At 41.9% G+C, this 25,922-nt stretch overlaps 3 protein-coding genes across 4 annotated transcripts in view; 1 reads left to right on the top strand and 2 right to left on the bottom strand.

Annotated features, from left to right (window-relative positions):
- The window catches only part of LOC310866765 (gamma-enolase), an 11,052-nt gene extending 9,345 nt beyond the window's left edge, over nucleotides 1-1,707 (top strand). Inside the window, exon 9 of the mRNA XM_083776500.1 lies at nucleotides 1,613-1,707. Within this exon, the coding sequence (XP_083632626.1) occupies nucleotides 1,613-1,682 (70 nt within the window). The 3' untranslated portion in view covers nucleotides 1,683-1,707. The remainder of the gene's footprint in view (nucleotides 1-1,612) is intronic.
- Nucleotides 1,708-4,940: 3,233 nt separating this feature from the next.
- Nucleotides 4,941-11,712, bottom strand: tpi1a (triosephosphate isomerase 1a). Of its 2 annotated transcripts, XM_083768789.1 has the most exons (7): nucleotides 11,500-11,712; nucleotides 9,643-9,766; nucleotides 8,330-8,429; nucleotides 7,848-7,965; nucleotides 6,781-6,866; nucleotides 6,408-6,495; nucleotides 4,941-5,957 (listed from the first exon to the last, which is right to left on the bottom strand). In XM_083768789.1, the coding sequence occupies exons 1-7, from the start codon at nucleotides 11,609-11,611 to the stop codon at nucleotides 5,839-5,841; spliced, it is 747 nt and encodes a 248-aa protein (XP_083624915.1). In that variant the 5' UTR covers nucleotides 11,612-11,712; the 3' UTR covers nucleotides 4,941-5,838. The 2 variants fall into 2 exon arrangements, with proteins under 2 accessions (XP_083624915.1, XP_083624916.1); XM_083768790.1 differs by lacking the exons at nucleotides 9,643-9,766; nucleotides 11,500-11,712 and adding an exon at nucleotides 8,747-8,867.
- Nucleotides 11,713-14,230: 2,518 nt separating this feature from the next.
- Nucleotides 14,231-22,525, bottom strand: gnb3b (guanine nucleotide binding protein (G protein), beta polypeptide 3b). Its single transcript, XM_083789191.1, has 8 exons — nucleotides 22,303-22,525; nucleotides 21,854-21,999; nucleotides 21,553-21,616; nucleotides 20,923-21,079; nucleotides 19,207-19,273; nucleotides 15,456-15,657; nucleotides 14,889-15,099; nucleotides 14,231-14,374 (listed from the first exon to the last, which is right to left on the bottom strand). Exons 1-8 carry the CDS (start codon nucleotides 22,366-22,368, stop codon nucleotides 14,268-14,270), a joined length of 1,020 nt encoding a protein of 339 aa, XP_083645317.1. The 5' UTR covers nucleotides 22,369-22,525; the 3' UTR covers nucleotides 14,231-14,267.
- Nucleotides 22,526-25,922: the final 3,397 nt, after the last annotated feature.

The raw sequence follows: 25,922 nt of genomic DNA on the forward strand, positions 1-25,922 counted from the left end.
AATGGGTTGAAAAACCACTAGAGCGGGTCTGATAGGTGCTATCGTTCAGTTCCAACATGGAGCAAATAATCAATCAATCAATTGATTGAGGCGATCCTATCAGTCAGTGAAAAGATGTTGCACGATAGGAACTCCTGTCAGTGATGATAAGGCACTGTCATTAGAAGTTGAGCCAGGTACTGCTTACTGACTGCTCTTCCTAATTGTGAGGACGATTCAATACTAAACTTCTATCTATATATTATATATACAGTATATGTACATAATCTACTGTTGCTATCTCACTATCTCTCAATATGATTGATTGTCACATAAATCATAACGAAAACAATGTACTGGTCATAACAAATTGCAGATTTGTCGTATAATCCATCATCTTCATAGTTTATCTAGAACATCTTGCGGAAGAAGAGGGACACAGTCTGTCAGCAAGTTAATCTGTCAACTGTCTCAGAGCGATGCAGCTTAGAGCCTTTAGACACGCCCCCCCTCTACTGATGTCATAACCAGTGACACCCATGTGAGCCGTGCAGTCAGCAGACGTGTGTGTGCCATGCATGCTGGGTAAGGGGGGGGGGAGGGGGGGGCACCTTGGATTTTCTGCTCAAGTAGCTAAACTAATCCCATTGGAGTTCACAGGAGAGGGAAGGGAAGAAGGAGAGAAAGAAATATCCCCAGATAAGGGAGAGAGATAGATGGTAAAAAAAATGTATATATATACTGTGTATATATATATATATATATATATATATATATATATATATATATAGCGGCATTGGACAGATGGACAGTTTTCCAACAGAGCAGTATATAGAGCAGTGGGGAGTGAAGCACCTGGAAGGTGTGAGTGTGTGTGTGTGTGTGTGTGTGTGTGTGTGTGTGTGTGTGTGTGTGTGTGTGTGTGTGTGTGTGTGTGTGTGTGTGTTTATTTATAATGAATAATAATAAACCCAGGTGCTCCACTCCCTGCTGTTCTGCTGGATAATAGTCCATCTGTCACCAAGGCTGCAGAAAGCATGTTTGCTGTGACCAAAGATAAAATAAATCACGGTTCAACAGAGGTAACGCCTACGCAGAAACAACAATACACATATTCTAACTATGATGAGGAGCTGGCGTATGTCTTTCTTGAAATATTGATCTCTAAGAAGGACAGGTGATAAGTAGATCATAATAAATTCATAATCATAATACACTTTTCTCTTGAAGTTTCGTGTTTAAATCGGGCGACTTGTGGATGGTGATAAACAAATGTCTCAACCCAGTTAGTCACTGTTTTTCTCTTCAAAAGCATTGTGTTGATTACAAAACACCAACAACAATCTGATATTTCAGGACCTAAATGTAGTATTTAAATTTTCTCTCTTGCATACTGTTTAATTAACTAAAATGAATAGGGAAACTACTTTTGATGAGAAATCACTTTTAAATTATTTGGGGCAAAATGCTGTAACGCTATACCCAAAATAGGTAAGGCAGGTTGAAAGTGCTTAAGCAGTACAAAATAAATAAATAAATAAAATGCGTCACTCAGATGTTTATTGTTTATGATGAGTACAGTAAAGCCATTGCTTTGTTTTTACTTCACTTTCTCCCTCTGGTTTCTCTCTAGGATTGAGGAAGAGTTGGGTGACCAGGCTCGCTTTGCAGGCCATAACTTCAGGAACCCCAGTGCTCTGTGAGACTCATCAAAGCAGACAGACTGACCCACAGTCACTGACTGAATGATTGACTGAAACCTGAATGAAACTGACTGAAACGGACTGACCAGTGACCACTTACTGTACCAAACAACTGACTGGATGAATCACCAACTGACTGACGGACGGAGGGCCTAGAAAACGGGACAAAAATACTTGTATTTTGTGCCCTTGAATAATAAACAATAACACATTAGACATAAGACTTGACCGTGTACAAAGACAAGACTGCACATGCAGATTCAGCACCATATATATATATATAGGACAAAGAAAACCGAAGCAAAAAGACTAAAGAGAAATTATGCACTGGATTCATAGCTAGGGAGATGCTGTACGCACGCACGCTCACTCACATACGGTACAAACAACACATACACACCTGCAGTGGAGCTACATAAAAAAAAAAAAAAAAAACTAAAACTAAACAACAAAAGCCAGAGATGCACTGTTGTTCTAGTATTTCAACACTCATTAAGAAACAAAAAGTCCTCTGTTAATCCTCCACTAGTACCGCAACAGACAATGCAGTGTATTGGTTCACATAATCACAAATGTGTGCTATTATAGCTGAACAGGCAGATTGTCACACATGCACACACAGCTCTTTCAACTATCACATGCCAGGCCTGGCTCTTGCACCATCTGATGGCTGAAAATGGAACAAAACTTGAACTTTCCATACCAATTCCTCTCTGAGGTGGACGGTGCAGCAAGGTGAGCTAGCCTTCAGTAATATAAATTAATAAAAGAAGGTTGGGCAGCTACTACTGTATCTCTTGAACATGAAATATCAGACAGATATGCACTGACATGATGTAGAATAGCCTAATGGAGACGATGGCAGCATTTTTAACTGTTAATAAATGAACAGAGTTTACAGAAGAAACAGTTTGGACTGGCCAAATATAGAGAGCCATTTTCAGGGACTGACTGAAATATAGTTGATGTACACACACACACACACACACACACACACACACACACACACACACACAAAACACACATGTTGCACATTCTTGCGCTCACTCACCCTGAACACAAAAACTGCACTTGTCCTTCCCGACCTTGCTCTTTTCCACTTCTGTCCATGTCTTTTTCGCCTGTCCTCTTCTTTACTTTTATTCTCAGTGTGGTTTCTTTGTTTGTTGATGATGTCCCTCTCTTTCTCTGATATGACCTGGTCCGTCATGCTTGAAGTTACCCCTGACCCCAATCCCTACTTTCCTTTGGTTCCCAGTTCCCACTGAATGTCAATAAATGTGTTGAAAAAGAAGGAAATATATTTAAAAATATATAAAATATGAAAGCCTGTCATCTAAAATAATGTGAAAATATGTTAAATAAAAGAGATGGTACTTTACAGTTTCAATCACAATGGATTGGTCTTGTGTTTTGTGTCCTTAGAATCTTGATTTGACTGATAGAAGTCCACCTAGTGGTGGCCTAATGCAGTGGTAGGGAACCCACCTGGTTGGTAGGTAGTGGCATAGGTAGGAAGACAGGTTATTAATCCTGAGGGAATATCACCATTACAGCAGCAATAGTAAAAAGGTAGAATAGAATAACAATTAAAGATTAAAAAGTGCAGTTATATAAACTGTAAAATAGTTCTAAAAGCATGTGTGTGGAAATATCTAGATCTTAAAATAACTTATAAATAAAATAACACAATATGCAAATGTGGAATTATACAATTGTACTCAATAGCTCTTAAGTAGAATTGTATTGTACAGGTGTGTACAATAGCAATGTCCAGGTGCATAATGTCCATCTATGCCTGTACATGTTTGTGGTTGACTGTAAGCCCATTTCTTTTTCTTTTTTTTACATATATTTTTTGTCCCACGATTTTGTAACCCATTTTTCACCCCTGTGTCAATCATCCTGTGATGTGATCCTGGGCTCTACACACCCTCCGCCAACCTAGGGAGAGCAACGGACTTAACTCATGCTTCCTTCATGCTTGAGTGTCCAAGTTGCTCCTTTACACCTGACAGGGGGGAGTTTCCCTGGTTGGACATAGCGCGTGGGCCGTGGCCCATTTAATTTGTTATGGTCTGATGCTGGATGTCCACATCCAGCATCAGACCATAACAAATGCCCCTTTTGGGGTTACCTTTTCTGTATTTTGGACGGCGTACCGTTTAAAATACAGAAAAAGGTAACAGACTAAACCGAGGGTTCCGAAATGGGCTAGAGGACCTCCTGCAGCACTCCGCCAATCACTGAGGAAGGATGAGTCTGTTGTGAAGGTGCACCTTTGCATGTTGGACTACAAAACCCAAGTTCAAAATCGTGTTCATGGCCCGTTCAAATTCTCAATAACTGTGTTGAAGTCAATGCTGAAGATATCGCTAGTCTAAATAACACCAATACATTTCTAACAATTACTCTGCCCCTGTCCTACACATACATTTTTTTCCCCACCAAATACAGATGACATGTTCAAATTCCACAACGGCCAACATTTCCTGCATATCAGAACGTCTTTAAAGGACAACTTTAGTTTTTTTCAATCAAGGTTCATGTTTTAGGTTGTTATTAGATAAAGTAAAAGGTGAGTGTAATGTTTTTTCCATTTGCTGCTTACTTTCGTTTTAGGGATTTTAGCTGTTTTTGAAAGGGGGGCGGGGGCATTCGAGCATAGGGCTAAAAATGTATTTCTTTACAAAATGTTATAGTGATTTATTTATTTTATTATTTACTATAGTCCTACTAGACTCCAAGAAATTACATCTGCCCACAAAAGATCACGGGATCTACTGAATGTGTCAAACTGACATATTGAGCCTATGACACACAGTGTGGCTTACCCCCCAGTAGGCTACCTTCACATTCAGTAGATCCTGTGATCTTTTGTGGCCAGATGTAATTTATTGTGGTCTAGTATGACTATAGTAAATAATAACAAAATAAATCGCTAAAATAACATTTTGCAAAAAAATACATATTTAGCCCCATGCTCGAATGCCCCCGCCCCCCTGTCAAAAACAGCTAAAATCCCTAAAACGAAAGAAAGCAGCAAATGAAAAAGAATGAACACTCATCTTTGACTTTCTCTAATAACCTAAAACATGAACCTTGGTTGAAAAAAAACTAAAGTTGTCCTTTAAAGTGACCCATTACCGGAAATGGTACAAAATTATAGTTTTGAGTCAACTGTTTAACTCTAAGCTCACTCAGAACAAAAACAACAAGTCAAGATTCCTTCTTTGTCTGCTTTATTCTTCAAGTGATTCACAGACTTGACCAGGAGAGCCATTCACTGGGAAACCTGAATGACAGTTGTGTCAAAAAGTGCCTAAATAGATTCAACAAAGTGCATAAATGTTTCCAAGGTTTCCCAGCAACATTCTTACAATAAACTGGTCCCTTTTACAGTAGTGAGCACATATCGGCATCAAACACAACCGGTGATTAACACACAGTAGTCAAGTATTAAAAGCAAAGATAAGATTGTAGTTGGTTAAGCAAACAAGTGTAATGCTTAATTGGGTCGTCCACTCACAGTTAACAGTCTTTGTATTGAGTTTGTGCTTGAAATGTACTGTAATTCTGCAAACTGTTAATAAATATTTCAATCAATCGATAATATATCATTGCGATTCGTTAGTATTGTGGTAGATTGTTGCACCTGTATTTATTGGGCCATTTGCCCATTTCACAATAAACTCCTCAAAACTGACCAAATACCTAGTGGAAATTGACCCAAGTTTACTCTATGTAAGGCTTTTTATCATGCAAGTAACTACTGGGTTATCGTTACTACTAGTGCAGTAGACAGTGAGACAGGCTGTAGCTTATTGAGAAACAACATACAGTAACAACAGTGTGATCAAACCACTATCAGACACTTACTGTAAAGTAGACCGGTGGTTCACCACGCTGGTCTTGATAAGTTAGAACACTGATGCTTTTTATTCCGTCTCTCTGCTCTGAACTAATTTGTTTAAAATTTAGACATTTGCCATGGAATGTCAAGTGAATACATGAGCTACTAACAGGTACAATAGTGAACCAGCATAATCTGCAGCTGTATTATGTGGATCACTCAACCCACCAACACCTTGGAGAACATCTCTAAAGAGCAGCATCGTGATTGGTTAGTTTCACTGGGTCTAGTGGTCAGTTTGATCTATGCACGGGCATTGATGATGTCAACAAACTCGGGTTTGAGAGAAGCTCCGCCCACCAGGAAGCCATCCACGTCCTCCTGAGAGGCCAGCTCCTTGCAGTTGGCCCCAGTCACTGAACCTGGCAGGGAGAAAGAAAGGGGGAGAAATAGGGTCAACACGGCCTCGAGAGAAGGGCTCTAAAAGACGACTCTTTCCGCTGTTCATCATGAAACTGTTGATTTAATTAAAGGAATATTCAGTGATTTCACTTAATTCAAATATCACTTATTTTTTTGTTTTGTTGTGATAATCCTCTCTACTATAGAGTGTGCTGACCATATAAGGAGTTCCTCCCTGTCCCCAGTTAACCCCTGGGGGTCAAAAAACCTTAGGTTTCGTTTTTGGCTCTCTATCCTGATTGGATGAAAGGCTTAGGTCCCAGCCAAAAACGAAACCTAAGGTTTTTTGAGTGAAATCACTGAATATACCTTTAATTGTAAAAGGTAGATCATGACCAAGTCAGGAGAATAGTGGATTTCCTGATCTAAATGATGTAATGTAATGTAGAGTAATTATTCTTATCACTTACCTCCGTAGATTATGCGTAAGGTGTCAGCTACCTCCTCAGAGACGTTAGTTCTCAGCCAGGCTCTCAACTTCTCATGGACCTCCTGAGCCTGGTCACACACACACACACACACACAATTACTTGATGACCTTGAGTACTTTTATATTTGCTTTATTTAGAAGGAGAGTAGAGACTGAGACAGGAAAATAATGGCATAAAAAAGGGGGAAAACAACACAGGTCTCCACAGACTGAATCAAAAGGAATATAAGGTCAACGCACAGTTCAGCCACTCAATCACTTGGAGTTGTTGCAACCACTACAGCATTTCGTGCCTTTTCTTCTTTTTTTAAAGCATATCCTACACACTAGTAGGGGATAGAATGATGACATACCTGTTCAGGTGTAGCGGTCACTCCAGTACCGATGGCCCAGACCGGCTCATACGCCAGAACCACCATCCCCCAGTCCTTCACATTGTCTGCAACATAAAAAAGCAGCACAGAAATAACAGCAGATCCAGCATCTAGGTGGCAGAGTAGCCCTACTTGACTGATCCCCCGAGGAGCATAATCTCTCCCTTGGCCAGAGAGGGGTTTTCCCTTTGACTGATGTTTGATTTCCCATGAAGGAGACTCGGCTTCCAAATCTAAGGCATCAGTATTGGTGAATGGTAACATTTACTGCGTTATGTTGCTTTGTACCATGTAAAACCAAAAGATCACCACCACCACCACCACTCACATCCAAGTGCTTTTAGCATATTTTATTGTCATGCACGGGCAGCACAACAAATGGCGGTGTTTGGGGTGTAGCCTTCCTCAGTGTATCAAATGCACTGAAGGCGGCTCACTCCAAAACTGTGCCCGACAATAAAATACGATAAAAGGACTTGAAATGAGGGCTGTTGGTCTTTTCCTTTTAGTGGAATTCTTTCTGAAGCGTGCACCAGGTTAAAATACTGTTGTTTTTTAAATGGTTTCTTTTGTGGCTTTCACCTTTATTTTATATATTTTATGGAGGGACAGACAGTAAGTAGGCTGACAGGAAATGGGGGAGAGAGATGGAGTGAAGACATGCAGTAGAGGCCGTCGGGATCGGGAGTCGAACCCGCGGCACACTGCCAGACTGGATTGCCATCCAAGGTACCTGGACCACTGAGCCACGGCCCATGTCTAACCCATTCTGAACGGGCACCCATTTTGGTGTTAGCATCATGTTATGCTTTAGCTATTGAAAAATAGCAGATCTACAAGCTCATAGCGCGCCACCGAGTGGCGCGCTACGAGCTTGTAGGTCTGCTATTTTTGAAAAATCTAAGAACGACTGACATTTTTAAGAATCTGATCTCAGGTCAGAATGGGTTCATCAGACCAGTGTGTGTCCGGCGGAAACCTCGTATGAATCTGATCTCAGGTCAGAATGGGTTAATTTTGAAGTTGCCTAGTATCATGAACCGTACCAGCAATAACCTGTGTCTGCGCGAACACTACTTCATCTGTGGTGCCGGCCTCTCTTTCCTCCAGTTTCTCTCCGACGCAGGCGATCACACTCAGGTCACTCTCCAGGGCATGGGCCACCTTCATTTAAAACGCATAATAACAGGCAATGAGGCACCGTTCTAGACTTGTTGTGAAAACAAGAAAAATAAAGAAAAGGTAGATGGGGAGGGGAAAGGAACTGGTTGGAATAACGTGCTCCTTCCACGCGCTACGTCCAACCAGGAAAACTCCCCCCTGTCAGGTGTAAAGGAGCAACTTGGACACTCAAGCATGAAGGAAGCATGAGTTAAGTCCGTTGCTCTCTCTAGGTTGGCGGAGGGTGTGTAGAGCCCAGGATCACATCACAGGATGATTGACACAGGGGTGAAAAATGGGTTACAAAATCGTGGGACAAAAAATATAAATTATTAAGAAAAGGTAGATGGTTGCTGGGGAGGCTTACCTTCTCTCCAATCAACTCGTCGCTCTCCCCGAAGACATGGCGACGCTCTGAATGTCCCAGGATCACCCAGTCTGCCCCACAGTCCTTTATCATGGCCGGGCTGGGAGAGGGTTGGGGTATAGTGTGTGCAGTGGCGGGAAAAGTACTCAAATGTTTTACTTAAGTAAAAGTATCAATACGGCAAGCTACGAGCTTGTACATCGTCTATTTTCAAATGGCCAAAAAAATATATATATGTATATATATATAGGGCTGAAGTGCTTATTGTATGTTTTGTAATAATAATACAAATCTACAAAGTAACTAAAGTTTTCAAATAAATGTAGTGGAGTAAAAGTACAATATTTGCATCTGAGATGTAGTGGAGTAGAAGTAAAAGTATTGGAAATCGGAAATAATCAAGTAAAGTGCAAATACCCTAAAATTGTACTTAAGTACAGTACTTAAGTAAATGTACTTAGGTACTTTCCACCATTGAGTGTGTGTGTGTGTGTGTGTGTGTGTGTGTGAGAGAAAGCGAGGCAGAGATGAAAACAGTACTGTAACTGTCAAGGGCACAAAGTAATGGCAGTCTAATAAGCCAGACCGAATCAGCCGTTGGCAAATATTACGGTCTGGAGAGGCTCAATTGTACGCCCATTTCCTACACCAGAGAACTGGTGTGGCCAATCGGGACACGGTATGCAAAATGGGCGGGCTTTGGTACAGTGACGTTCAATGCTTGAGACCTTTGACTGACAGTAGCTCTGACCAATTGCGTCAAAGAGAAAATGTTTGAATCCGCCCCCACGGGAAACAGGATCCATACACGGCATCTGCAGACTCAAATACCACATGACCGTGTGATTTGAGTCTGGCTTATTAGCCAGGCCTTTTGTGTTTTTTCTCCAATGACACAGGCAGTAGCCAGGAGACACTATAGGGTAGAAGTTGTGGGAATGCACTTCAGATCAGCACGTTTAGGTTGAAGACCTGATGCTCGCCCCAAATGACTGATCTACAAGCATTATTTTCTCATCATCACACGTCATTTCAGTTAGTGTGCAGTGCATATTCGACTGCATGCTGGACTGAGCTACAAACAACTTCTAAGTACAGTATATGAATGTTGCAAATTATATTATTTCCACAAATCCCCAATACTAACAATACATGTAAATTAACTTAATATTTTTAGTAAATCCACAAAAGGTTCAGATGAGGCACACACAAACACTTCAAATGAAGAGTGCACATGCCAGATTGAGAACAAAAGACAAGAGATAAAAGAAAACCACTCTGACACTACCAGATACAGTATTGTGTGTCCGTACCATATCTCACCAGTGAAGGCTCCTTTAGCTACTTTGTAGCAGTTCTGGGCTGCCACACCAATTCTAGCATCCAGGTTTGAACGGGCAAAGTCCAGATAAATGGATGGAGCGCCACACACTACCTCTGAGATATGCACAGGGGGGGTGGGAGAGAGAGAGAGAGAGAGAGAGAGAGAGAGAGAAATATATAAGGTGGCCCTTGCGGCAGTGACACACCTACATTTGAAGCAATCAGCTAGAATAAAAATGCAGTGATGCTCATGTGTGGTCCTCTGGGATATGGGACGGGATATGGTGCAGCATCGAATACAAGAAGACTCACCCCGTTTCTGTTTTCCTCCCAGAATTTTCCCCAGTGAGGGGTGGGAGAGGCTGGACAGCAGACGGCTGGATTTTGAATTTCTCTAACTATAAACTTTCATGACAGCAGACAGCCTAAGTACAAATATAATTTATGAAGTCTGTTCACAGAAGTTGTTGTAGGATATGTGCGAGCCTGCGAGGTACCATTTGAGGGGGCAAAACCTTACATATACTAAATAATACTAAATTGTTTATAAGGTCAATATAAGTAATATAATATAGCCTTTCCACAGGAGTATCTTTTTATATTTTTCCAAAAAGAATACAAACAGCCAATAGCATATTACAAAGTTATCTCCCTCACTGGGGAAAATTCCGGGAGGAAAAACGGGCACGCACCGGGCTGAGTCTTCTTGTTACCGCAGCATCAGCACCAATAGAAAAGAAACATCACAATTTCTGTACATGCATGAATAGTTCAATGTCAATCAAACTACAGCAATAGCCTTATTAGCCTACAGTAATAGTCAGTCTAATAAAAAAGCAAACAAAAATGTTACCTCAAATTCATCTATGAATCCACATTGCACTTTTGGTTATAGATTACGATTCCTATCATTCCTAGTATAGGCTAACCATGCATCTCTTCAGAGCCGAACGGAAGCCTATTTCTGTGGCTTATGCTTTGCAATAGGTATAGGACACTCCAGCATACAAAATAGGCTAAATTTGCCCCATATAACTCAGTCTCTCTCACTCAGCTTAACCACTTAAAAAACAAATATATTTTTACGTAATGTTCACCCTCCTCAGCACAGAATAGGGTGGGGTGACTGGGGTCCATGTGGTTAAGAGATTTAACAGGTATGCAGCAGGCCATGTGTCCTAAATCATTTTTCTAAGGTCAGCCACATTTTATTCTGAAAATGCTGTGTGTGTGTGTGTGTGTGTGTGTGTGTGTGTGTGTGTGTGTGTGTGTGTGTGTGTGTGTGTGTGTGTGTGGTTTGGTAACTTTAATATCATTCAGATAATAAGAGTGACAGAAACAGAGATAACTTTTGACTATGAAGTTATCTGTTTTGCCATGTCACGCGAAAAGGGCATATTTAATTTGACAGAGAAATAACTTTGTCTATGAATTATTACACTTTTTTTTTTTTTTTTGCACAGTCATGCCAATAAAGCATTTTTAGAGGGGGCAGAGAGAGAGAGACCCGAGACCTTCCCACTTCCCAGACATTATAATGTACTGTTTTTCATTTGTTAAAAGCAGCATGCAGACCATCATCTTAAACCAAAAGAAATATCTGACTATTAATAAGTCCTAACGTTCTTTAATCCTTTATGAATGAAGTCGTCGCCCTGATGGTGTGGAGCGCCCAATGTCACACCGCACTGACAGCATCCCCTACCCGCCCCGGCTACCTAACCTCTCCGTATCCTAAACATAATCCTTTGAAAACACTGTACACATTCAGATGAGCGTCCAGGGCTTTAACGGTGCGTGGACCGGTTCGACAGTTTTGGACTGAGAAGAAAGAAAGACGTTTTTACCGGTTTCGTCGTTCAAGCTGGCGGTGTTGAGAGCAGACATGAGTTCTTCAAGGCTCTCCTTATTGCCGTTCATCTTCCAGTTTCCTCCCACGAAGAACTTTCTGGACGACATGTTTGGTTTGTTAATTGTTGCTGGTAAATATCGACAGACAGACAGAGAGGCCCGACAGGTGCTGTTGCAACTTGCTTCTCTCTGACACAACAAATACGCAGCGGCCGGTCGGATGATGCGCGCAACTCTGCGCCGTACGACGGTGCCTCGTGCCAAGAAGAATAGCAGATCTAAAAGCACACAACGCGTCGCAGCCATAGACCGGGCGTAAAAAGGTCGCAGCGCGAGGCGTCGTGTGCTTGTAGATCAGCTGTTTTCGGCCCGCCCCCCTAGCTGTTCATTGGCGGCCTGGGATGACACTCTCTCTCCTAAAGGAAGCGCTTAGCCAATAATTCTGATCCTTCTGATCCGGTCTGGTCTAGAGCGGATACGGAAACGGTGGATTTCAAATTACCGGATACAGTAGGAGGGCTCTAGACAGAACCATGCTAGATTATGACCTGATTGATTGATTGATTGATTGATTGATTGATTGATTGATTGATTGATTCATTCATTCATTCATTCATTCATTCATTCATTCACTCACGAAAGTACAGGTCAATACAAAAAACGAACTACTAACTACTAAAACCAGAAAAAGCACTTGTTTACACCATTTTCAAATTATCAGAACATTTAAAGACATACAAAGGAAATCATGTTTAGGCCTATATACAGTTAAAGAAAGTAAAAAAAAATCTGTACAGTAAGCATTATGGAAAAATAGGTGGGGGGGGACTTTAACTTTTTACAGGGGCCAGTTTCAAATAGCAGCTACCCGTATGTGCTCTTTGAGAGCCGTTTTGAAGGAGTCTAGGGATTCACATGTGGCTGTTGGCAGGGCGTTTCACATTTTAGTGGCATAGGCTCGAAATAAATTTAACCCCTTTATTATTGTTTGAGCCGAATCTGGGTTGCACATGTTTTGTGGAACTCCCTCTGGTGGACTTCGTTGACATAAGGAAGTATTTTGACAGTTACATGGTTATCTTAGAGGTGTAGCGAATCTTGTAGACCAGGGGAGTGAGGCGAGTAGGCGAGACACACACACACACACACACACACACACACACACACACACACACACACACACACACACACACATCAAACAAACAATCAATAATTTTCTCTCTCCCTTCCTTTGTTGATGAATTGAGCACAAATGACTCCAATGGAAACAAGCCATAAGCTTTCTTGTTAACTGTTAATAAAGTATTCAATCAATCAATTAATCAATCAATCAATCAATCAAAAACTCACTTTCTACACTCGTATGGCTCCCCCTATAGGTCTGACTGGCAGAATACAATGTGTGAGGTTAATTCATTCTCACCTTGATTTTGATCACATAAGTTACTGGTTAGTGGTTATATAATATATGTCTCTGTCTTTGACCCTATTCCCATTGGAATTGCAATGTCTCATCACATAATGCACTAACCGTGTGTGTGTGTGTGTGTGTGTGTGTGTGTGTGTGTGTGTGTGTGTGTGTGTGTGTGTGTGTGTGTGTGTGTGTGTGTGTGTGTGTGTGTGTGTGTGTGTGAGTATACAGAGACTCCAACATGGTGTTAATGCAGAATTCTATGTTTATTAGAAAGATTTTCAACAAACATTTCATATTTTTTACAGAGGTACTGCAAAAGTGTAAAAGTACTACAAAATGCAGTTGCATCGAGGAGGGGTAGGAAAATATACAGTTACATTTGTAGGTCCAAGGAGCCAAAAACTCAGTAAACACCTTGTTCAATTTAAAGACTCAGCATGGCTGTTACACAGACCTCTCGCTCACCTGATGGCAAAGTGACACTGAGCCTTGTATTTTTGATGTACATCACCAGACATGCATGGTGAAAGGAATGGCAGCCATCTTGGATTGAAATCATAAGGAGCTCTGGCTCCATGCTGGTTAACAAGCGGCCAAAATGGCTGCTGCTACCTGCTACTCTTGCATTCCTGTGATACACATACACACTCCGAATATGCGTAGCCCAGGAACACCACTGTACATAAAATCTGCATTACTAATGTGTCAAGTTAGCTATACAATACAAATAAATTTACATATCGAGCCTTTTGACTACATAAAGTGTGGGGTATATTATACAGGTCAAATAAAAATTGATTGGTAACTCTAAAACTGATCAACAGTAATCTGTATTTTGAATTCATACTTTTAATTCTTCTCCATTATTGTCCAAAAGTCTATGTGTTTAATTGCCAATTGCCATTCTCACATTAGATATTACAATAAGAGCATTTCTTACCTGATAATAATTGACCATTTCAAATATGTGTGCTATGTTTCCTCTTTTCTTCGCCCTGTCATTTAGCCATCGTCTCAACAATAATAAAACTGTCCTGTACATACAGTGGGGGGGTGCATCGTGCATCGTGTCTTTCTGTGGATGCCATTTATATTTCTATGGAGTCCCATTCACAACCAGTCAGATTTGCATACATACAGTAGATCAGGAAGAGGGAGAGTGAGAGAGGAAGATCAACTATATGACCAAACCATTAAAGAACGCATCCTCTTGATATCTCCGTAATCCTAACATGCAGTTTGCTAATTTCCACCATTTCCTTTCCCCACTCGTCTCTCCTCTCCTCTCCTTCCACCCATGCCTCCCAGCCTCCTCTCCCTCTCCCAGCAGAGCTCCCATGGAGGACCAGCTCAGTTCCAGAGTTTCAGGAAGCTATCCCAGGACCCTGTGCACACACCCAAACCATCAGCCGGCACCCCAGTGCAGCTCACTCTGTTATCATGGCCAGCCAGCACACCTGTGTGAGGGGAGAAAAGGAGTAAGAAAAAGACCATCCGTTCTGACATTCCACATGTTGATCTGACATCATCAAAGCCTGTACACTCAAGACACGCTCCATATATGGGCCAGACCTCATCAAACCCTGTACACTGCCCCCCGCTGCCACCCTTAGATCTCCATATATGGAGCTGACCTGTTCTGACATTCAATGTTGATCTGACATCCTCAAACCCTGTACACTCACTCAAGACACGCTCCATGTACAGAATTCATTCCATAGGTTGATCTGACCCCCCCATGCCATAGCGCAAGCACTGGCCCAGCAGTCTGCCGTCACCCAGGCGGATGCGTGCTCGTTGTTTATTTATATGTTTTACCTTTGCATGCCTTGTCTCGTCTCACACTCTTCTATCTCCTTACATACCTCCTTTTTCCTATAGTGCAAACGTCATCTGTCTGTATCACTCTCACTACATCCATCACGGTCATCCTCAAGTACTCTTTAACATTGCCTGCGTGGCTTAACTTACCAACTTTCTCTCCTTTCAGTGAGTCCCAGATGTTACATTTGAAGTCATCGTGGCCGGCGAATATGAGACGGCCCGACAGGGAGATAGCCACAGATGTGTTGCCAGATCTGGAGTCAGCGTAGTGTTGCACCTCCTGGTCTGCACGAAGGTCGTACATCTTAAGAGTAGTGTCATCGGATCCTGTGATGATAGCATTGCCATTGGGGAAGAACTGAGAGAAAGAGTGAGAGAAGAGTTATTGTTTTATTCTGATTTATTACCAGATATGTTTACACATGCAAATAACATGTCTCAGTGAAGTTGGTGCATTAGGATAAATATTGAAATTATATACAACATCTAGAACACATTGGTAGATGCATGAATATGAATTATTGCACTTTTTATATTTATTATACCACAACTTCATTATGTATTTAGGTCAGAGGCGTGGAGTAACGGAAACAAAGTGGTATTTCTCCACAGGATTTCCACGTAATAGAATTCAGACAGTGTTAAACAAGTATCGGTCAATGAAACTTGAATGACCAAACTCACGACTACATTATGTCATGTGCATTTGCTTACTCCAATGGCATTAATATCGCTGGTATGTCCTTTGAAGGTCTGCTTGCACTGGCCATCTCTGATGTCCCAGAGCTTGGCCAGGGAGTCACAGGCCCCAGAGATGAACATGTTCTCATCTGGAGAGAGGGCCAGGGACATGCAGTCTCCAATATGGTTCGCGAAGATAGTCTTCTGCTTGCCAGTCTCCAGGTCCCACAGACAGCTGGAGAGAAAGAAAAAGAGGGGGGAGGGTTAACTCATTTACCGCCATCTAGTGGTGGCTTAGTGTGGTGCAACCCGCCATACATTATAAGTGAATGAGCAAGTCTCTTAACTTGGACGGAAACCGCTGAGTCAGGAAGTAAAAATCCACTATGTAACATGTCTCACGATTGTCATTTAATCCACCTAAAACATACTTTTTGTAAGCAAAATACTATAGTTTAGATAAATCAGACGCAAACCAAGCTTGTTTTTGGTCTAAAAAGAAGATCTGAGATATTTACGTTCTAAGATGCTGTGTCCCATAGCAAGCATAAGCCAGCAGATTTTTCATTTGCGGTTTGTACCGGATATTTTTACCGGATCGAAATGGGAGTGTTACGTGGGGGAAACTGGACGCAGCAGAGCACCGAAATCAATTGTTATTAAAAGGTGTGATAAGGCCTCATCGGCGCCGAGGTACATATGAAAATAGGCGTCAAAAGGTGAACTCTGCGCCGGGTAAGTTAAAGAAAAAAAATGGTGGGATAGAGAGCAGGCATAATGAAACAACAGTGACACTTGAAGGTCTACTTGGACGGAACCCAGCCAGCCAAAAACACACATTGCTGGACAATGGAGTGGCTGCACCACTCAAAAAGAGAGAACGCATGCCTGTGAATGCCTGTGAATGATGCCTGTGAATAATGCCTGTGAATGATGCCTGTGAATAATGCCTGTGAATGATGCCGCCAAATTAGTTGTGCTCGACTCATTCTCCTTTAAAGTAAGTCCACATAAATTTAAACACTTGGGAATTTGGATTGCGCATGATTTTAAAGACCTTTTCAAAGAAAATTTCCCCCCACTGGTACTCCGTTTGAAACAAGATATGGAACGTTGGAACATACTACCTCTATTCATTAGGAGGTAGAATAAACACGATCAAAATGAATGTTATGCCCATATTTCTATACTTGTTCCAATGCATCCCTGTCTTCTTATCCAAATCCTTTTTCTCTTCCATTGATAAGCTGATATCGGAGTTCATATGGAATAAGAAAAACCCTAGAATACGTAAAAGCATGCTACAGCGGCACCGACAGGACGGCGGGTTATCTCTCCCTAATTTTCTATATTATTATTGGGCTGCCAACATAAAGGTGATGTTGTGTTGGAGGGAGCTGCCGTCCCAAGACCCTGTCCCCACATGGCTGCAATTGGAAAACCTGTCATGTGGCCCCACGTCCCTAAATGCTTTCCTCTGTTCCAAACTCCCGTTAGACGAACCTGTGTCCAAATACACCTCAAATTTTATTATTAAACACTCTGTTAAGACCTGGGCACAGTTCAGACGTGCCTTCTCACTTACTGACTTCTCAATTTGTGCTCCTATAGTAAGAAATCATACTTTCAAACCTTCAATTATGGATGGAGCATTCAACATATGGACTGAAAAAGGCATCACTTCAATCAGAGATCTTTTCGACAAAGGCGTTTTTATGTCTTTTGACCAGATACGATTGAAATTTGATATACCCCGCTCTCACTTTTTCCGATTTTTGCAGCTTCGTAATTTTGTAACATCATCTATTACGGATTTCCCATCACAACCACCAGACTCCCTTTTAGACTCGATTCTAAAGCTCAATCCACACTCTAAAGGGGTAATTGGGCTAGTTTACTCCTTATTAAACTCATTTGACCTGGAACCACTTACCTCATTAAAGAATAAATGGGAGGGAGACCTGGGGACACAAATTTCTGATGATGTTTGGAAGGAAGCGCTGGATAGGATACACTCCTCTTCAATCTGTCTAAGGCATACTATTATTCAGTTTAAGGTTACACATCGCCTCCACTGGTCCAAAGTAAAACTATCTAAGTTCGTTCCTACCATGGATCCTAATATGTGATCGTTGCAATCAAGATCAAGCTACCCTTGCACATGCTTTTTGGTTTAGGATGGACAGCGGGGTAGAAAAGGGGACGGAAGAGGAAATTAGGTCGCATTCATACCAGAGAGCTTTGCTGCGATTAAAACGAATCCTGCTGCGCATTGTCAGAAAGTGCGCTTCGTTTGGCAGGTGTGAAGGCTCATTCGAATCCTAATGCGCAGCAAATAACCGCATTTTACTCCGCCCAAAAACGTGGGTTTCGCTTCGCTTCGAATCGCACTTGACTACGATTCGGTGCAGGTGTGAATGCAATCCGCAGTAAATAAAGGACATGAAGCAAACATAATGTGGCGGGTGAGGAGCTGAACACAGTTGGAGACGGTTAAGGCATATTTTACGCAGCGCAAAGATGTCCCGTTACTGTGGATAGACGTGGTCGAATAAGTTATATCAGTGCGCTCATGCAGCGTTGTGCCTCCATGCCCAAAAGAACAGTGTGTGGCGGCTGCGTGCGTAGAGAGAGAGGGGGGGGGGGGGGGGTCCCAGACGGCACGACACATGCACGTTATGAGTGTAATTTTATCACCATAGATTTCACTGTGTAGGCTATAGTTTATGAATGGAACACATTGATAAAGGTCCCCTCTGCTGCGTTTCCAATTGCTGCGAATGACAGTGTGAAGGCAAACCCCAGCCAATTAAAAATGCAATAATCCCAATTCCCCGCCCATACGGATCTGAGTCTACCGAAGTATTAGGTGAGAATGTGACCTTAGAAAGAATTTAAAGTGCCTTGCCCAAAGTTATCAGTAACTGCTGGGGAAGGGTGAGAGCGGTTATTCAATTTCACTGTTCTAATTCTCCCACCCAGCTGGGGGACTGGAATCAATCAGTTAATTGGTCAGTGTCTCAATCGTCTAACGCTGGGGTGCCCAAAAGGTAGATTGTCGTGATCTACCTGTAGATCACAAAGGCTGTGCAGGTAGATCACATGACATGCCCCTAAAAATACCAATTCCATCCATTCCCATCCCAAATGCGCAGCTAGTACATTTTCAGCAAGGGATACCTTTTTTGGTGGGTAGATCTCGTAGAGAGGTCATTTTGAACGTAGCTCGCAAGTCAAAAAGTGTGGGCACCCCTGGTCTAACGGTCCAATTGTCTGGTTAGACTCTAACAAACAAAAGAGGTGTATACTATTTTATACTGTGCACTATTGACGGTGCTTCTGCAATGTTGTTCCCTTTGTATTGCTATACCCAACAGTACTACAGTGTATCTGTACATCTGTAACTCTAACTGCTGCTCTGCCTTAGGCGAATGATTTGAGTAAAGGTCTATCTATTTATCTAACCAGTAGGGGTTGCATTATGACACACTCAAATGGAAGACACAAATAATAGTATGCATGTCATAAAATATTGATATCAAAATAAAATGACTAAATGGGATGCAAAGTTATCCAAAGCACTTTACATAGAGATTGTGCATTACATTCACCTATTCATATACACTGATGGCAGTGGAAACCATGCAAGGCAACAACCTGCACATCGGGAGCAATTAGGCCTTCAGAGTCTTGCTCAAGGACACTTCGACACTAACTCGAACTGGGAACTTCCCGTACGGCTGTTCTACCAGCCACTCTACTCCTGAGCCCATCAGCAACTTACCAGGTGGTGTCACCAGATGCAGTGAGGATCTCACTGTCACTAAGGAAACGAGCGCATGCCAGATATCCTGGGAAACAGAGAGAATTCATATTATTTTCTGATTCTGATTTATTGCCAGTTATGTTTATACACACACACACACACACACACACACACACACACACACACACACACACACACACACACACACACACACACACACACACACACACACACACATGCAAAGCACTTGTCTCAGTGAAGGGGCAAAAATGAGCATAAATATAGAAACAATGTACAACATGCAAAATGCAGTATAGAGGCTGATATGGGCATCATGGTACTAGATACACTGCAGTAGGATACTGCATATTTATGGCATCGAGAAATGGATACGATACCAGACGGCAAAGGATTTCCCATGGCAGAATCTGACACTTAATTCCTATTAAATCCCTCTTCATAAATAATCACTTCAATTAAAACGGGGATGCACGCACAAAGCAAATAAAAGGGAAGTACGCACATCTCTAAAAAATTCTGCAGGTGCTGAAAAAAGGCAGCGGACTGACCTCATGCCTCCTTCTATGCATGAGGAGTCCAAGCTGCTTCTTTTCACCTGACAGGGGGGAGTTTCCCCGGCCGGATGTAGTGCGTGGAAGGGACACGTTATTCCGACCAGTTCCTTTCCCCTCCATCAGGCGCCCCGGCTGGCCAGGGGGAGGCAGTTTTAGAGACCAGGATTACTGCATGTTTTTGTGAGGGTATCTACCCTAGGGGAGACGGGGAGAACATGCAAACTCCACACAGAAAGGCCCTTTCGCCAACCCCCGCCTCGGGTATGGGCACTGATGACGCGGAGGAGGGAACACGCCGCCAGTGCCCACAGCGTCCTCAGCGGGAATCGAACCCAGGACCTTCTAGCTGTGAGGCGACAGCACTACCAACTGTGCCACCGTGCCCCCTTTTTCAGTACTTTTACTTCTACTCCACTACATCTCGGATCGAAATATTGTACTTTTACTCCACTACAATTATTTGAAAACTTTAGTTACTTTGTAGATTTTGATTATTATTACAAAACATACATTAACCACTTCAGCCCTATATTCATTTTGACCATTTGAAAATAGTAAGTAAAAGTACAAGTATTGGCATCAAAATGTACTTAAAAGTACCAGCTTGTAGTATCGGCTATTTTAAAAAGACTTTTAGACATTTTAAATTTTGAAATGGGACATTCTGCATAACGAGTACTTTTATTTTGGGTACTTTAAGTACATTTTGATGCCAATACTTTTAACTCAAGTACATTTTGAATTCCAGATTTCTACTTGTAAAACGGAGTAGTTCTACATTGCAGTATTGATACATCGGGGTTGAGTACTTTTTTCCACCAATGCCTCTTTCCACCTGCATGTGCATCGTGTCTTGGGTCTTGGGGCAGGCCCAGATGTCGTAGACCTACCTGTATGCACCCTGGGCAAGACCTAAGCTGAAAAGACTATCAGCGGAAGTTGCGGGATTTTAGCGGAAGTGAAATAGTTGATGCTTTACAAATCAGTTTACATTCTCCGCGAATGAAACAACTGTTGTGATTGGTCGGGAAAATATCGTATCCGGGGGAAATACATTTGACGGCTGTTCCGGAGGATACAACCGCCGATAGCTTCTCTGCCTTAGGTTGTGACCAGGCTTTTCTTTTTGCAGATAAGTAAGCCTGGGACCGAGGCTAACCTGTATGTGCATCCAGCTCCCTGCGGGTCTTTGGGGAGGCTCCCGTGATGTCGTAGACTGTACACATATTGTCCAGACCTCCACTGGCCACAAAGTTTCCTGAGGGGGCGAAGCCAACGCTCATCACCCAGGCTGACTTCAGAGGGACAGCGCATGTCTGGAAAACAAACCCCAAGTTATACCAGAGTGAGAGTTACATTGGCACTCCATTTTATTTTGTTGTTGTTGTAGTTGAAATTATGCCGAACGGGAGAGACAGTATAAGACATATAGACTAGGAGGACTAAATGCCAGCTAAATGTACATGTGGGTTGGTAATGGATGTTCTTTTGGAACTGAGAGTTTCTAACTATTCCTCTATATCATAAACATTTGACATTTCTGGATGTATTTTCTGAAAATTCTTTATGTGAGGAGATACTATGTATCTCCTATCACTTTGTGTAAAGTGGTCTCGTTAATGTCCACTTCACACTGAGTTGGCAAGGTGTGGCTAATATAAGCAAAAGGCACTGCCTGACTTTAATTCAATTCTCTGATCTGGAAGAAGGCCGGACACCAATGGTGTGCATTACTCTTTCAATGGATGAGCTTCAGAACAGTACTTCTATCGCTCTCATGTTTTGTTACCTTGTTTCCTGTGTGTGTGTCCCAGACCAGAAGCTTGCCATCCTGTGAGGCGCTGACCATGTGCCTGAAAGAAGGAGGCAGGAGAATCAAGAGGTCAGTAATCAGGGAAAACATTCAGCCCTAAGAATGAATCATCAAATAAATCAGTGTTCTTGGACACCTGGGTCCCTACAGCACAGTGGTTCTCAAAGAGGGATCCGGAGACCCCCAGGGGTCCTTGAGGGAGTCCCAGCTAAAGTATTGATAGTTATTCCTTCAAATGAAAACATTTGAGAACCACTGGTCTACTCTGCTCTCTTACTGGGAGTCAGTTGCCCAGTGCAACGCATAGATTTTGGCCAAGTGACCCTTCAGGTCCTTCCTCTTCTTGAGCTGGACGGTGCCCACAGAGGCCACACCTCCGGCCTGTCCTTTCATGGTGGTGTCATTCACAGCCTGGCGGGCCGCCTGGTGGTGATGGGTGGTACAGCGACATGCACAGATGGACAAAGCAGGGAAGGTGAGAAGAAGGGGCAGTGAGAGACATGGTAACGCTGATTAAAAGCGATTAAAAGTGATACAAAACAATCTGGTTCGTAAAAAAAACTTGTTTATTTATTTATTACAATAATGTATTTGAGTGGTGTGTACATGTATGTGTCTGCTATAGGCTTACATACAGAAATGTATATTTAATAGTTAGTCGTGTTTGAAATGCTCAAACAGTATATACTGTATTACATGCTGAATATGAGCTCAAGAAGTGCTCACCTCTATCTTTGTTCGTATGCCATCACACTCCTTTTTCAGTTTTTCAATTTCAGCTTTCTCACCCATGGTGACAGTTGCTAGCGGTCGTTACTGACGGAAAACAAAACTGGCACTGAAAAACATACAAAGAAGACAGAAAGAAAGGATGTTAATTGGTTAATCATTTGAAAAGAGTAATTATTGTTAATGCACTACATGAAAACACACACACACACACACACACACACACACACACACACACACACACACACGGAGAGTTTGTCAACTCAGTATTTAAGATAAACACAAAGACTATCCATCAACAATGGAATGTTTCTTCTCCATTTCTATTCATACAGATCAAGGTTTCACATGATTTTATCATTCATACCTGGAAGACACCCTATAGAACAACTACCAATCGAGTAGCAGCACTAGCAGATGTATGTATTTGTCTTTTTTTTTTTTATTCACTATACATTATTGCAGGGTTGTACAGTACATTTATCTGATCTATTAGTGCTTATTTTATCATTTTTAGCGCCCGTTTTCATGAAAATTTAGTCTATTGCTCCTTTAAGTTATTTTACTTGTCTATAAAGCTCTCAATGGTCTCGCACCTCCCTACCTACTTGACTGCCTGCCTAAATATGTCCCAAACCGGTCCCTAAGGTCTTCCACTGCTGGCCTGCTCGTTTTGCCTAAAAAAATGGCAACTAAAAAATACGGGGAAGCAGCTTTTTGCTTCTACGGGCCGTCGGCATGGAACAAGCTCCCACTGTGCCTTCGTCAGGCAGCCTCTGTAGACATTTTTAAGGCTCAGCTTAAGACCCACCTCTACAACATTGCCTTTAATTGATCTTTATTTTTTTATTTTTTTTATTCTGCTTGTTTTTAATGTCGTTGCCTTATTTTATCTGTTCTTATCTTTGTACCATTGTCCTATTGTTTTAACTGCTTGCCTGTTTTAATGCTGTTCGTAAGTTTTTGAGTTGGGACACTAATGTCCCACCCTGATGGCACCCTGATGCCTTCAAGTAGGTCACTATGGTGTTGTATCACCACCGTGTCCAGAAGATATGGAGACAGCACTGCCTGACCTGGGCAAGTACGGTAAGCATAATCCTCTAATACAGTTAGCTGTCAAGATTGGTATAATTAGACCCATTTCCTGTACAGAAAGGAAGAGATATGAGATGGGAAAGCAGGAAGGAACTGAGAGAGAGATGAGGAAAGAAAAGAAAGTATAGGGAGGCAAAAGAAGCATGCATGTGAGATTGATTGATTGATTGATTGATTGATTGGATGGAAGGGAGGAAAGAATGAAGGGAGGAGTGGACAGATTGGATGGAAGGGAGGAAAGAATGAAGGGAGGAGTGGACAGATGAAGACAGCAAGGAAGGAAGAATGAAAGGGAGAGTGGGATGAAACATAGAAAGAAGAAACAAGTATGGACAGAAATAAAGAAGACAGAAGACCCAGGTCGAAAGGAAGTGAAGTGAGCTTTTCCAAAATCACAAAGAAATAAAAACAAACCTTATATAATTCATTCAGACAATACTAGATCCTTGAAACGTGAGATAATTTCTATCTCGTGATGTACTCCTAAACCTCACCATGTGATATTTAAGGTGGTCTAGTTTATGCCAGCCATTATGATTTGAACATATATAAAGCACTCCCTGGTATTCTATTGATATAGGAACACTAGCCACATAAGTAAAAACCATCACTTGCTAAAACCAGTATAGCATGGTATCAAAGTAAACCTACTTTATTTATTAGTTAACATTTTGAGGCATTTGGCTAATAGGCCGGCCTACTAATTTCCATAGTGACTGAATTGATTACAAAAGAACAAATGCAGATATCTCCAACAATTGAGAAAGCTCACAACAAGCAGTGCAAGTGCCACAGCATCCAGACAGACAATAGATGCACCCTGTCCCTAGAAGCATTACTTGTATCGCCCAATGAAAAATAACTTCATTGTTTTACCACAAGCCAATTGCTGTCTTTTGTAATTGTCATTTCCCCAAAAGCCTTACGTGCAGTACAGCCTGCGTGCCTAATAACGAAGTAATAGGATCTTCACGTACGCCTAATTTAAGTCCAATTACCAACATGCACAACTTTACTGATTTCCCAAGGCGTCTACAATCTCTACAAACATCTAATTGAACCCCCCAGAGAGATGTAGAGAATAGACGATACACTGTAAATTCTAATCATAGGGATGTTACTAGTACTAACCAAACAGCTGATACCTCAAAAACCTGACGATGGGTGGGCGGGGTTCTTACTCAAACCATAAGGAAAAAACTTTGTTTTCTGAAATGATTAAGCCAAAGGGATTAAGATTTGTATTGCCTGGGGACTTTACACATTTTAGAGGTACTTGATGATTTTTTCTCCCAAAGAAAAAATATCCACAAATGATTTTGGAAACCAATCAATTCAGTGTGTTTCAAGTTGAAACCAGGGATGAGTACAACCTGAACACAGACACACAACAAAAAGCAACTAACTGATAACTGGTAAATGTTCCTATAATGTCCATATCTCATAAAACACGGTAAAACACTGTTTAGCCTGCAGGGCCTGTGTGCAGGACCATTTGACCTATGGCAGGAGGAGCCATGCAGGGTTGAGGATAGAAACAGAAGATGAAGGAAGACCGACGACCGCACAACCAGGTTTTAAATCCCAGCAGGAGATCTTAAGGGAAGATTTAGCGTCAAATCTCCTGTCATCCGATTACCGACTGCTCTTCACCACTGGATCAGTGACAGAGAGAGAGAAAGAGGGGGGATTGTGGAAAAGAGCAAGGGGCAAACTATGACCAGCATAGGGGCTGCAAGAATTCCTTCTTTTTAAGTTCCCAACCTTCTTATTATGTTACAGTGAATGTCTCACATCACGGATAGACTAACCCTTTCATGCTATTATTGGATGCATGTGGGGTGTGTTAACCCTGCCGCATGCAGGTCTACGTCCATCACTCAGATGACCAAGTGCTGATTGTGGTAAAACAACATTGAAGCAATTGAAATAACAGTATATCAAACCCTCTTGAAAACCGTTTGCTCTTGGTGCCTCAGATCAGAAGCCCCAAAACCCCAATCCTCTTTACCAGCTTCTTCCATACAATCCAAAAATCACATGCAAGGGTGTCAGTATTACAAGCAAGGAGTGCACATATAAACCCACTAAATGCAGTAATTAATATACAGCATCCACGAAGAATATATTAAGGACACTAATGCTACAGGTAAGCAGCTTACGTCTTCTGACCAAAGAAAGCCAGACATTAGAGGGGATATTGCCACCTCAAAAAGTAGTAGTAGTAGTAGCAGTATAGCAGTAGTAGTACTAGTATAGTAGTACAAGTGTATTAATACTTGCTGACTTGGAAGCACAGTTTGCACATCTGCAAAATAATGAGTGCAACTTAGCGAGCTCCAGCTACATTGCATGGATTGTAGAAGAAACAAGTTTAGTCCAATGCTCAATTAGTGGGATAGTACTGCAATGATTTTACAGCTATGTCTCCCACACAATGTTCCTATATGAATTAGCATTAGTACTTGCTGACTTGGAAGCACAGTTTGCACATCTGCAAAATGATGAGTGCAACTTTA

The sequence above is a fragment of the Protomyctophum parallelum genome (genome assembly GCF_964188405.1).
Source record: "Protomyctophum parallelum genome assembly, chromosome: 1".
Taxonomy (NCBI): Eukaryota; Metazoa; Chordata; class Actinopteri; order Myctophiformes; family Myctophidae; genus Protomyctophum; species Protomyctophum parallelum.